The sequence below is a fragment of the Ranitomeya variabilis genome, chromosome 5 (assembly GCF_051348905.1).
Source record: "Ranitomeya variabilis isolate aRanVar5 chromosome 5, aRanVar5.hap1, whole genome shotgun sequence".
NCBI lineage: Eukaryota > Metazoa > Chordata > Amphibia > Anura > Dendrobatidae > Ranitomeya > Ranitomeya variabilis.
The window spans coordinates 406,514,803-406,528,423 of NC_135236.1; the positions used below are offsets into that span (position 1 = coordinate 406,514,803).

General features: G+C 42.3%; 1 protein-coding gene across 1 annotated transcript in view; it reads right to left on the reverse strand.

Moving 5' to 3' along the window:
• The window catches only part of ADAMTS20 (ADAM metallopeptidase with thrombospondin type 1 motif 20), a 469,041-nt gene that overhangs the window by 50,358 nt on the left and 405,062 nt on the right, over positions 1-13,621 (reverse strand). Inside the window, exon 32 of the mRNA XM_077265126.1 lies at positions 9,105-9,305. Coding sequence (XP_077121241.1) covers positions 9,105-9,305 — 201 coding nt within the window. The remainder of the gene's footprint in view (positions 1-9,104; positions 9,306-13,621) is intronic.

The following is a 13,621-nucleotide window of genomic DNA, read 5'->3' on the forward strand; positions in this document are numbered from 1 at the left end:
AGTTTCAATCAAAATACTTAAAGGAAACTGACAGCTTCCACAAGCCCCCAAAACACTTCTATGTATTGTAGTGCAGCGATGTTCACACAGTGCGACAGATAAGCAGGGACCACAGAAAGTTCATAAAAAATGTCTTTATTCGAGAAAATCACATACACAGGTAAACGATATCCTCCGGGTCACAGCCGGGTCCTCCAAACAGCCAATGTTCAAACCCGTTGCTGTGAGCAATTGCATTGCCACATCTCTTGGGGGCACCAGTCACTCCCAAAACCCGGAGCGGAGGGAGGGATTCCCTCCACTACCAAACCTGCAAATCCCTCCAAAGATTTTCCTAAAATCTGACTTGCTCAACTACTTTGACCAAATCCACACTTATTTTCACTTTGCCTTGTAATCACAGATGTTTTGCTGTAATTACAACACTCTCCAGTGGGTTTAATATGTCTCTATACGCATCCCGGGGGACACATACCAGCCCTCGTATATGATCCACCTCACGGCCTCACATATCCCCCCCTCTTTTGAAATGTGTGAGGTTGAACACTTGTCACCATACAGGGTGCCCGTGACAGGGCATCAGCATTTCCTTGCATCTTCCCCACTCGATGTTCCATCATTAAGCAACATTTTTGTAGTGACAGGAACCATCTGGTGATTCAAGCATTCTTCTCCTTGGCATTTCTCATCCATACCATGGGTCAATGGTATGTCACCAAGCGAAACCGTCACCCAAGCAAACAATAATATAGCTTGGCATTCACAAGAACTGCCATTATCTGATTCATTGTTCCCTAACTCTGCATATCCTTTACAATTAGACTGTTATTCTTCCCATTTAACCCTGCACCTCCCTGCGAGGAGTTAACCCCCTGTTAAATTAAAACTGTTATATTTGTTAACCCTTGCTCTGCTTTCTGTCTGTCACTGCATCCCGCAACCTGCTTACATGTACGGCCGGACAGTTCCGAGAATACATCCGTATTCTCTAGCACTAATTTCCAAGCCTCCCGTCGATGCTGTTTAGATAGAGAGTCGCTTTTCTTTACATCTCTCTTGGCCTCCTTCCGGGCCGGTGTCGGAGGGTCCCCAGAAGATACAACCGGACTTGCATCTGTATTCTGTAATCATACACTCCCGATCCTTCCATGCATGTAACAGATTTATATGATACAACTGTTTGGGTTTTCTTTTCCTGGGCTGGTATACTCGGCAATTCACCTCCCCAACCTTTTCCCGGACTTCATACGGCCCTTTCCACTTGGCCATAAGCTTACTTTTTGCAGTGGTCACGAAGACTAATACCCGATCCCCTTCTTTAAAGGACCGGAATGTGGGCTTTCTGTTACACTCTGGGATTTGCGCTGCCTGAGCACCCACTAGATGATCTTTCACTATCCAATCCGCAATCCAGTCCTGCATACTGGTCACGTGCTCTATTACATTCTTATGTGGAGTAGGCTCTTGCTCCCACATCTCTTTGGCTATGTCCAGCAGGTACCTTGGATGCCTGCCATTCAATAGCTCAAAGGTTGAAAATCCCGTGGAAGTCTGAGGCACCTTGTGGATGGCAAACATTAAATAGGGCAGTAACATGTCCCAATCCCTTCCATCCTTGGAAACCACCTTTTTCAGCATGGATTTGAGGGTTTTGTTAAACCATTCAACCAATCCGTTGGTCTGGGGGTGGTACACCGACGTGCACAATTGCTTTATTTGCAGAAGCACAGTTCCTTTGTCACCTTGGACATAAAAGAAGTCCCCTGATCAGTAAAGATTTCCTTAGGTAGCCCAAGGTGACAGAACATGGCAAACAGCTCCCAGGCAATAAGTTTATCTGAGGTGTGACGAAGCAGAATTGCCTCCAGGTAACGAATGGCATAATCTACTACCACTAATATATGTTGGTGGCCCCAGGCAGATTGTACTGCTGGCCCTACCAGATCCATAGCAATCTGCTCAAAAGGTACCTCTATAATGGGTTGAGGTACCAATGGACTCTGGAAGGTTGCAGTGGGTGTGGTCAGTTGACACTCGGGACATGTCTCAGAAAATCACTGTACCACTGTAAATCACAGGCCAAAAGAACCGTAGTAAAATACATTCCTGTGTATTTTTAACCCCTAAGTGCCCACCCAGCAAGTGTGTGTTAGCCATTTCGAGCACTGCCCGATGTGTCATGGTTCTCAATGGCAAGAGAACTTAATAAAGCATACAAAAGGACTAGCTCTTGGAAGATGGGAACTCGAGCTGACCATGAGCTAAACCTACCGCACAACTAACAGTGGCCGGGTAGCGTGCCTACGTTTTATCCCTAGACGACCAGCGCCAGCCGGAGAACTGACTGACCCTAGCAGAGGAAAATACAGACCTGACTTACCTCTAGAGAAATTTTCCCCAAAAGGCAGACAGTAGCCCCCACATATATTGGCGGTGATATTAGAGGAAATTGACATACGAAGTATGAAGATAGGTTTAGCAAATTGAGGTCCGCTTACTAGATAGTAGGAAGACAGAAAAGGGAACTTCACGGTCAGCTGAAAACCCTTTCAAAATACCATCCTGAAATTACTTTAAGACTCTAATATCAACTCATGACACCAGAGTGGCAATTTCAGCTCACAAGAGCTTCCAGCCTCAGAAATATTCAATCACAGAGAACTGGAACAAAAATGCAAAACAAACTTAGGACCACAAGTCCAACTTAGCTGATAGTAGTCTAGGAGCAGGAACATGCAACAGAAAGGCTTCTGGTAACATTGTTGGCCGGCATAGAAATGACTGAGGAGCAAGGCTAAATAGAAAACTCCCACAACCAGATGGAAAACAGGTGAACAGAGGAGATGAAGCACACAAGTGCAGTACCACCAGAAACCACCGGGGGAGCCCAGAAACCAAATTCACAACAGTACCCCCCCCTCAAGGAGGGGGCACCGAACCCTCACCAGAACCACCAGGGGGATCAGGATGAGCCCTATGAAAGGCACGGACCAAATCGGAGGCATGAACATCAGAGGCTGTCACCCAAGAGTTATCCTCCTGACCGTAGCCCTTCCACTTGACCAGATACTGAAGTCTCCGTCTGGAAACACGGGAGTCCAAGATCTTCTCGACAACGTACTCCAACTCACCCTCAACCAACACCGGAGCAGGAGGCTCAACGGAAGGCACAACCGGTACCTCATACCTGCGCAACAATGACCGATGGAAGACATTATGAATAGAAAAAGATGCAGGGAGGTCCAAACGAAAGGACACAGGGTTAAGAATCTCCAATATCTTGAACGGGCCGATGAACTGAGGCTTAAACTTAGGAGAAGAAACCTTCATAGGGACAAAACGAGAAGATAACCACACCAAGTCCCCAACACAAAGACGAGGACCAACACGACGACGGCGGTTGGCAAAATGCTGAGTCTTTTCCTGGGACAACTTCAAATTGTCCACCACATGCCCCCAAATCTGATGCAACCTCTCCACCACAGCATCCACTCCAGGACAATCCGAAGACTCCACCTGACCGGAAGAGAAACGAGGATGAAACCCCGAATTACAGAAGAAAGGAGAAACCAAGGTGGCAGAACTAGCCCGATTATTGAGGGCAAACTCCTCCAATGGCAAAAAGGCAACCCAATCATCCTGATCCGCAGACACAAAACACCTCAAATAAGTCTCCAAGGTCTGATTAGTTCGCTCGGTCTGGCCATTAGTCTGAGGATGGAAAGCAGACGAAAAAGACAAATCAATGCCCATCCTAGCACAGAACGCTCGCCAAAATCTAGACACGAATTGGGTTCCCCTGTCAGAAACGATATTCTCCGGAATACCATGCAAGCGCACCACATTCTGAAAAAACAGAGGAACCAACTCGGATGCGGAAGGCAATTTGGGCAAGGGAACCAAATGGACCATCTTAGAGAAACGGTCACACACCACCCAGATGACGGACATCTTCTGAGAAACAGGGAGATCAGAAATAAAATCCATGGAGATGTGAGTCCAAGGCCTCTTCGGAATAGGCAAGGATAACAACAATCCACTAGCCCGAGAACAACAAGGTTTGGCCCGAGCACAAACATCACAAGACTGCACAAAAACTCGTACATCCCGAGACAGGGAAGGCCACCAGAAGGACCTAGCCACCAAATCCCTGGTACCAAAGATTCCAGGATGACCTGCTAACGCAGAAGAATGGACCTCCGAGATGACTCTACTGGTCCAATCATCAGGAACAAACATTCTACCAGGCGGGCAACGATCAGGTCTATTCGCCTGAAACTCCTGCAAGACCCGTCGCAAGTCTGGGGAAACAGCAGATAATATCACTCCATCCTTAAGGATACCTGTAGGTTCAGAATTACCAGGGGAATCAGGCTCAAAACTCCTAGAAAGGGCATCCGCCTTCACATTTTTAGAACCTGGTAGGTAAGAAACCACAAAATTAAACCGAAAGAAAAATAACGACCAGCGCGCCTGTCTAGGATTCAGGCACCTGGCAGACTCAAGATAAATCAAATTCTTGTGGTCAGTCAATACCACCACCTGATGTCTAGCCCCCTCAAGCCAATGACGCCACTCCTCAAAAGCCCACTTCATAGCCAAGAGCTCCCGATTACCAATATCATAATTTCGCTCAGCGGGCGAAAATTTACGAGAAAAGAACGCACAAGGTCTCATCACGGAGCAGTCGGAACTTTTCTGCAACAAAACCGCCCCAGCTCCGATTTCTGAAGCGTCAACCTCAACCTGAAAAGGAAGAGTAACATCAGGCTGACGCAATACAGGGGCGGAAGAAAAGCGGCGCTTAAGCTCCCGAAAGGCCTCCACAGCAGCAGGGGACCAATCAGCAACATCAGCACCCTTCTTAGTCAAATCAGTCAACGGTTTAGCAACATCAGAAAAACCAGTTATAAATCGACGATAAAAATTAGCAAAGCCCAAAAACTTCTGAAGGCTCTTAAGAGAAGAGGGTTGCGTCCAATCACAAATAGCCTGAACCTTGACAGGGTCCATCTCAATGGAAGAGGGGGAAAAAATGTACCCCAAAAATGAAATCTTTTGAACCCCAAAAACGCACTTAGAACCCTTTACACACAAGGAATTAGAGCGCAAAACCTGAAAAACCCTCCTGACCTGTTGGACATGAGAGTCCCAGTCATCCGAAAAAATCAAAATATCATCAAGATACACAATCAAAAATTTATCCAAATAATCACGGAAAATGTCATGCATAAAGGACTGAAAGACTGAAGGGGCATTTGAAAGACCAAAAGGCATTACTAAATACTCAAAATGGCCCTCAGGCGTATTAAATGCGGTTTTCCACTCATCCCCCTGCTTAATTCGCACCAAATTATACGCCCCACGAAGATCAATCTTAGAGAACCACTTGGCCCCCTTTATTCGAGCAAACAAATCAGTAAGCAGTGGCAAAGGATACTGATATTTAACCGTGATTTTATTCAAAAGCCGATAATCAATACACGGCCTCAAAGAGCCATCTTTTTTAGATACAAAGAAAAAACCGGCTCCTAAGGGAGATGACGAAGGACGAATATGTCCCTTTTCCAAGGACTCCTTAATATATTCCCGCATAGCAGCATGTTCAGGCACAGATAGATTAAATAAACGACCCTTTGGAAACTTACTGCCCGGAATCAGATCTATAGTACAATCGCAATCTCTGTGCGGAGGTAGTGAACCAAGTTTAGGCTCCTCAAAAACGTCACGATAATCAGATAAAAATTCCGGAATCTCAGAGGGAATAGATGACGAAATGGAAACCAAAGGTACGTCCCCATGAGTCCCCTGACATCCCCAGCTTAACACAGACATTGCTTTCCAGTCGAGGACTGGGTTATGAGATTGCAGCCATGGCAATCCAAGCACCAACACATCATGTAGATTATACAACACAAGGAAGCGAATAATCTCCTGGTGATCCGGATTAATACGCATAGTTACTTGTGTCCAGTATTGTGGTTTGTTACTAGCCAATGGCGTGGAGTCAATACCCTTCAGAGGTATAGGAACTTCCAGAGGCTCTAAATCAAACCCACAGCGTTTGGCAAAGGACCAATCCATAAGACTCAAAGCGGCGCCAGAGTCGACATAGGCGTCCGCGGTAATAGACGATAAAGAGCAAATCAGGGTCACAGATAGAATAAACTTAGACTGTAAAGTGCCAATTGAAACAAACTTATCAACCTTCTTAGTACGTTTAGAGCATGCTGATATAACATGAGTTGAATCACCACAATAGAAGCATAACCCATTTTTTCGCCTAAAATTCTGTCGTTCGCTTCTGGACAGAATTCTATCACATTGCATAATCTCTGGCGTCTTCTCAGTAGACACCGCCAAATGGTGCACAGTAATACACCGAAAGAAGAATGGACACTTAAGCTAAAATTTATAATTTATTAATGAACCATTAAAACAGTTAGAAACTGCACAAATGAAACAAGTAACAGAAATAAATGTACAAAAAATATAGAAGAAAGGCAACACTAGTGCCGCATACAAAATAACACCTGCTGGGTAACAAATTAATATGGATAGAGAGGAAGTGTGCCACGAAGTAACCAATAAATACATATAAATATTAAAGAATATACGTAGCGGCACACATATAATAAAATGTCCAACAGGATATAACCTCCTAAGTAGAGAGCAGGTACAGGGGGACAAAGGGTGTGCATATAAATAATAAAGAGATAAGGTATCTCATATGAAGTACAATGTTGCAAGTGAGCCCTATATATCTATAGCACATGTGTGCAGGTATACCGGGAAAAGTCCCATGAAACCACATAAGAAGAGCCGTATTATACTTACAAACAATGTAAGGATGTGAGCACACACAGAGTCCTCCCAGTCACGGTATGCGGAAAGGGGAGCCCCAAATGGTGCACAGGTTTGCGCTCCCGCAAACGCCGATCAATCTGAATAGCCATTGTCATGGACTCATTCAGACCTGTAGGCACAGGGAACCCCACCATAACATCTTTAATGGCATCAGAGAGACCCTCTCTGAATTTCGCCGCCAGGGCGCACTCATTCCACTGAGTAAGCACAGACCACTTACGAAATTTTTGGCAGTATATTTCAGCCTCATCTTGCCCTTGAGACAGGGCCATTAAGGCTTTTTCAGCCTGAATTTCTAAATGAGGTTCCTCATAAAGCAACCCCAAAGCCAGGAAAAACGCATCCACATTGAGCAACGCAGGATCCCCTGGTGCCAAAGCAAATGCCCAATCCTGAGGGTCGCCCCGGAGCAAGGAAATTACAATCCTGACCTGCTGTGCAGGATCTCCAGCGGAGCGAGATCTCAGAGACAAAAATAATTTACAATTATGTTTGAAATTCTGGAAGCGAGATCTATCCCCAGAGAAAAATTCAGGTAAAGGAATTCTAGGTTCAGATGTAGGAGCATGAATAACGAAATCCTGTAAGCTTTGAACCTTCATAGCGAGATTATTCAGACCTGTAGCTAAACTCTGAGGATCCATATTAATCAGGTGAAATCAGAACCATTCAAGGATTAGAAGGAGAGAGAGACGAAGGCTGCAGTAAGCAGAGATGCAAGTGAATCAACTAATGAGCAAACTCAGGAAAAAAAAAAAAAAAAATTCTCTGCAGACTTCTTTTCTCTCCTTTCTTCTGCCAATTATTTTAACCCTTGGCCGGCCAAACTGTCATGGTTCTCAATGGCAAGAGAACGTAATAAAGCATACAAAAGGACTAGCTCTTGGAAGATGGGAACTCGAGCTGACCATGAGCTAAACCTACCGCACAACTAACAGTGGCCGGGTAGCGTGCCTACGTTTTATCCCTAGACGCCCAGCGCCAGCCGGAGAACTGACTGACCCTAGCAGAGGAAAATACAGACCTGACTTACCTCTAGAGAAATTTTCCCCAAAAGGCAGACAGTAGCCCCCACATATATTGGCGGTGATATTAGAGGAAATTGACATACGAAGTATGAAGATAGGTTTAGCAAATTGAGGTCCGCTTACTAGATAGTAGGAAGACAGAAAAGGGAACTTCACGGTCAGCTGAAAACCCTTTCAAAATACCATCCTGAAATTACTTTAAGACTCTAATATCAACTCATGACACCAGAGTGGCAATTTCAGCTCACAAGAGCTTCCAGCCTCAGAAATATTCAATCACAGAGAACTGGAACAAAAATGCAAAACAAACTTAGGACCACAAGTCCAACTTAGCTGATAGTAGTCTAGGAGCAGGAACATGCAACAGAAAGGCTTCTGGTAACATTGTTGGCCGGCATAGAAATGACTGAGGAGCAAGGCTAAATAGAAAACTCCCACAACCAGATGGAAAACAGGTGAACAGAGGAGATGAAGCACACAAGTGCAGTACCACCAGAAACCACCGGGGGAGCCCAGAAACCAAATTCACAACACCGATGGTAGGATTGGGGCACTACCAGCTGTTCCACTACTTCATCCACAATTTTGTCAACCCTATATAGTAACTCCTAATTGACCACCATGCGCGGAAATACCACCTCCGCACACGGTTGCTGAGCCACCCCATTTACCTCTATAACTCTATTTTTAGTCTGAAATCAATATAGAAGCATTAAAAAAATAATACTTACAAAAGTTCACAAAAAATAAGTCCTTATTATCAGCAATAAGCTATGTCGATGCTAAAAAAAAAAACAACCCAACAGCTGTTGCAAAAAAAAAAAAAAAATTTTAAGTGTTTTTATTGTGGTAAAGTAGCAATGTATTTTAAAGAAATATTAGAAAATTGGTGCAGCAATGATGCAAAGAATGACAAAATTGTTTCCCTTTTTTTCTATTTTTTTCAAAGCTTAATACGTAGTCCTTTAACTATTCTGGCTATATTGAAATAAAATGTCCCTAAAATTAGGCTTCATATGCCTACTTTTATTAAAAAAGTAAAAAGTTACAGCTCTCAGAGCGCCATGGTGAGAAACAGAATAAATAGTTGCGTACTTAAGGAATTTATTGTTTTGGGGATCTAATTCTGGTGTTCTGGATTAAAAAAACAATCTATTTACTTTGTAAGACATACATTTAGAAAATATAAACTATAATTTTATACCAAACCTTGTTCCACTTTCCAACTTTCCAAAGGAGAGCTTGAACACAGCTCCGTTCGTTGCATTTCCAGTCAAATATATTTTGCCGCACCGGACAGCTCTTGTAACTGGCAATTCGAAAGCCGTTAATATACTGATTGTGCCGTGAAAGCACTTTTCTACAATTTGTTAACTTTGGTTTGTAGCCAAACCAACAACTCCTAGGACACTACAACAGAATAAATAAGTATGTAAATAAAATGTGTTATTTTTATACAGTTAGGTATAGAAATATTTGGACAGTAACACAACGTTTGTCATTTTAGCTGTTTGCTAACAACGTACGGAATAGTATAAGGATATGGACACGTTTTACATAATACAACCCTAAAATATAATTTTTAATATATATCTTAAAATTGTTTCAGACAAAAAAATTCCCCACTAAATTAAATGTCACTGCCAGAAATGTCACTTGTGCAATAAAGCGTATGTTCACGGAATCTTAAAAGTATTCAGGAAATAAAATTGGGAGTGAAATCCGTCTGCACGATACTGAGATACTGATCCCTGAACCATAGATCTCCTGATAAACTGATATCCAGGGTGAACAAGTATAAGTATAAGTATCATGGCCCATGTTTTTTTACCATTATATATGTGTTTATTGTAACATCATTAGTTTCTCGGAACTATTTGTCTAATCATATATACATACAGCTCTGGCAAAAATTTAGAGACCACTGCAAAATGTTCAGTTTGTCTAATTTTTCTCTTTATAGGTATATTTTTGAGTTAAATGTAAATTGTTCATTTATTCTATAAACTTCTGACATGTCTCTGAATTTCCAAGCAATAAATTTTGTATTTTTTTTCTGAAAAGGAGAAATGGTCAAAATAAAAAAAACAGTGCTATCAGACCTCAAATAATGCAAAGAAAACAAGTTCAAAAGAATTTAAAAACAACAATACTAATCTTTTACCTCAGGAAGAGTTCAGAAATCAATATTTTGTGGAATAACCATGATTTTTAGTCACAGCTTTCATGCGTCTTGGCATGCTTTCCTCCAGTTTTTCACACTGCTTCTGGCGCAAAAATGTAAGCAGTTCTTCTTTGGCCTCATTCACACGTCAGTATTTGGTCGGTATTTTGCATCAGTGTTTGTATGTCAAAACCAGGAGTGGAACTTACAGAGAAAAACTTCAATTGAAAGATTGACACCTGTTCTGTATTTTGAAGACACGCCTGGTTTTGGCATACAAATACTGATGAAATACTGATGGAGCAATACTGACGAGTGAATGAGCTCTTAGGCTGCCGTCACACTAGCAGTATTTGGTCAGTATTTTACATCAGTATTTGTAAACCAAAACGAGGAGTGGAACAATCAGAGGAAAAGTATAATAGAAACATATGCACCACTTCTGTATTTATCACCCACTCCTGGTTTTGGCTTACAAATACTGAGGTAAAATACTCACCAAATACTGCTAGTGTGACGGCAGCCTTAGTTTGATGGCTTGTGACTATCCATCATCCTCTTGATTACATGCCAGAGGTTTGGGATTCAGGTCTGGAGATTGGGCTGCCCATGACAGGGTTTTGATGTGGTGGTCTCTTAATTTTTGCCAGAGCTGAATATTGCAAGTTATATTTTAAGGGTGTATTATGTAAAACATTTGAGCTGTTGTGCAGGTGCTCATCTTTAATTTGAGGGTGTTCACATCCTAATTGGAGTAAGGAGTTAGGGATTGCAGCTCTTTAACCCCTTCACGACCTTGCCCTTTTCCGCTTTTGCATTCTCGTTTTTCGCTCCCCTCCTTCCCAGAGCCATAACTTTTTTATTTTTTCGTCAATTTGGCCATGTGAGAGCTTGTTTTTTTGTGGGACAAGTTGCACTTTTGAACAACATCGTTGGTTTTACCATGTCGTGTACTAGAAAACGGGAAAAAAATTCCAAGTGCGGCAAAATTGCAAGAAAAGTGCAATCCCACACTTGTTTTTTGTTTGCCTTTTTTGCTAGGTTCACTAAATGCTAAAACTGACCTGCCATTACGAATTCATAGACACCAAACATGTCTAGGTTACGTTTTATCTAATTGGTAAAAAAAATAATTCCAAACTTTGCTAAAAAAAAAAAAAAAAATTACGCAATTTTCCAATACCCGTAGCGTCTCCATTTTTCATGATCTGGGGTCAGGTGAGGGCTTATTTTTGCATGCCAAGCTGACATTTTTAATGATACCATTTTGGTGCAGATATGTTCTTTTGATCGCCCGTTATTGCATTTTAATGCAATGTCGCGGTGACCCAAAAAACGTAATTCTGGCGTTTCTAATTTTTTTCTCGCTACGCTGTTTAGCGATCAGGTTAATCCTTTTTTTTATTGATGGATCGGGCAATTCTGAATGCGGCAATACCAAATATGTGTAGGATTGATTTTTTTATTGTTTTATTTTGAAAGGGGCGAGAGGGGGTTGAGTTATACTTTTATTATTTTTTTTTTCATATTTTTTTACTTTTGCCATGCTTCAATAGCCTCCATGGGAGGCTAGAATCTGGCATAGCCTTATCGGCTCTGCTACATAGCAGGGATCATCAAATCTATGTAGTAGAATTGCAGGCTTGCTATGAATGCCGACCACAGGGTGGCGCTCACAGCAAGTCGGCATCAGCAGCCATAGAGGTCTCAAGGAGACCTCTGGTTGCTTTGCCGATGCATCGCTGACCCCCAATCATGCGATGGGGGTCGGCGATGTGCTCATTTCCAGCCCAATGGCTGGAAGCGCCAGTTAAATGACGCTGTCAGCAATTGACAGCGGCATTTAACTAGTTAATAGCGGCGGGTGACTTGCGATTTCACCCGCCGCTATTGCAGGCACATGTCAACTGTTCAAAACAGCTGACATGTCCCGGCTTTGAGGTGGGCTCAGCACCGGAGCCCACATCAAAGCAGGGGATCCGACCTCTGCCGTAATAGTACGGCGGAGGTCGGTAAGGGGTTAATATGCAGCTTCCTCTTTTTCAAGGGTCCAAAAGTAACAGACATCTCAAAAGCTCTCTAATGGGCTGTATGGGCTATTCCCTCATTAATCCATCAAGCAGGTAAAATGTATGGAGCTGATTCTAGGTGTGGCATTTTTGTAAGCTGTTGCTGTGAAGTCACAACATGATGTCAAAGGAGTTCTCAAAGGAAGAGAAACAAACCATCATTAGGCTGAAAAAAGTAAATCCATCAGAGAGATAGCAGAAATGTTAGGAATAGCCAAATCAACAGTTTGGTATATACTGCAAAATTTAAAAAAAAGAGTGCACCGGTGAGATTGGGAACTCAGAAAAGCCTGGATGTCCATGGCAGACAACAGTGGTGGATGATAGCAGAATCCTTTCCATGGTGTAGAAAAAACCCTTCACAACATCCACCCAAGTGAAGAAAACTCTCCAAGAAGTAGGTGTATCTAAGTCTGCCACAAAGAGAAGACTTCATGAGAGAAAATATAGAAGGTTCACCACAATGTTCAAACCATTAATCTGCCTTAAAAATAAAAAGTCCAGATTAGACTTTGCCAAAAAAAAATCTATAGAAGCTAGACCAGTTGTGTAAACCATTCTTTGGACACATGAAACTGAGATAAACCGACCAGTTTGGAACGACTCATTATCCAAAGCACTCTATATCCTCTGTAAATCATGATGGAGGCAGCATAATGGCATAGGCATTCATGGCTTCCAATGACAATGGGTCACTAGGTTTTATGGATTATCTGACTGAAGTGGATGAAGTCTGAAGTGTACAGGGCTATACTTTCTACTCAGATTAATCCATATGCAACAAGGTTGATTTGGGCGATGCCTCACAACACAGATGGACAGTAATCCAAGACATACTGTGAAAGCAAACGATGAGTTTTTTAAGGCAAAGAATTGGAATATTCTGCAATGGCCGAGTCAATCACCAGATCAAACCTCCATCAAGCATGCATTTCACATGCTTAAGAAAACACTTAAGGCAGAAAGACTTGCAAACAAGCAACAACTGTAGTAGCTGCAGTAAAGGTCTGGCAAAGCATCACAATTGAAGAACAGTGTTTGGTGACGTCCATGGCTTCCAGATTTCAGGCAGTCATTGCCTCTACAAAATATGAAAACTTACTTTGTTCAATCACTGTTGAGTCCCTGAAATGAAGAAGCTTTGTAGAAAAACGGTTGCAATTCCTAAACATTTCACAGGATATTGTCTTATAAATAGTGGCATGCAGACCCCAAATCACAAAAATTCAGTCACTGTCCAAATATTTTTGTATCTAACTGTACATATAATTATTTGTTGATCTGTTTTTCTTCTGCTACTACTTCAGCTGCTATAGAGAAATGTAAATTACAGCTCAGAATACAGATACATAAAATGCAGCACTGATTCATAAAAACAGACGTGTCACATCATTATTAAAAATTATGAAAGGATAAGTTTGATTCATTCCATCCTTGACTGGATACAATAAGGCCTCATTCAGACATCTGTTTTTCGTGTACGAGTGCTATCC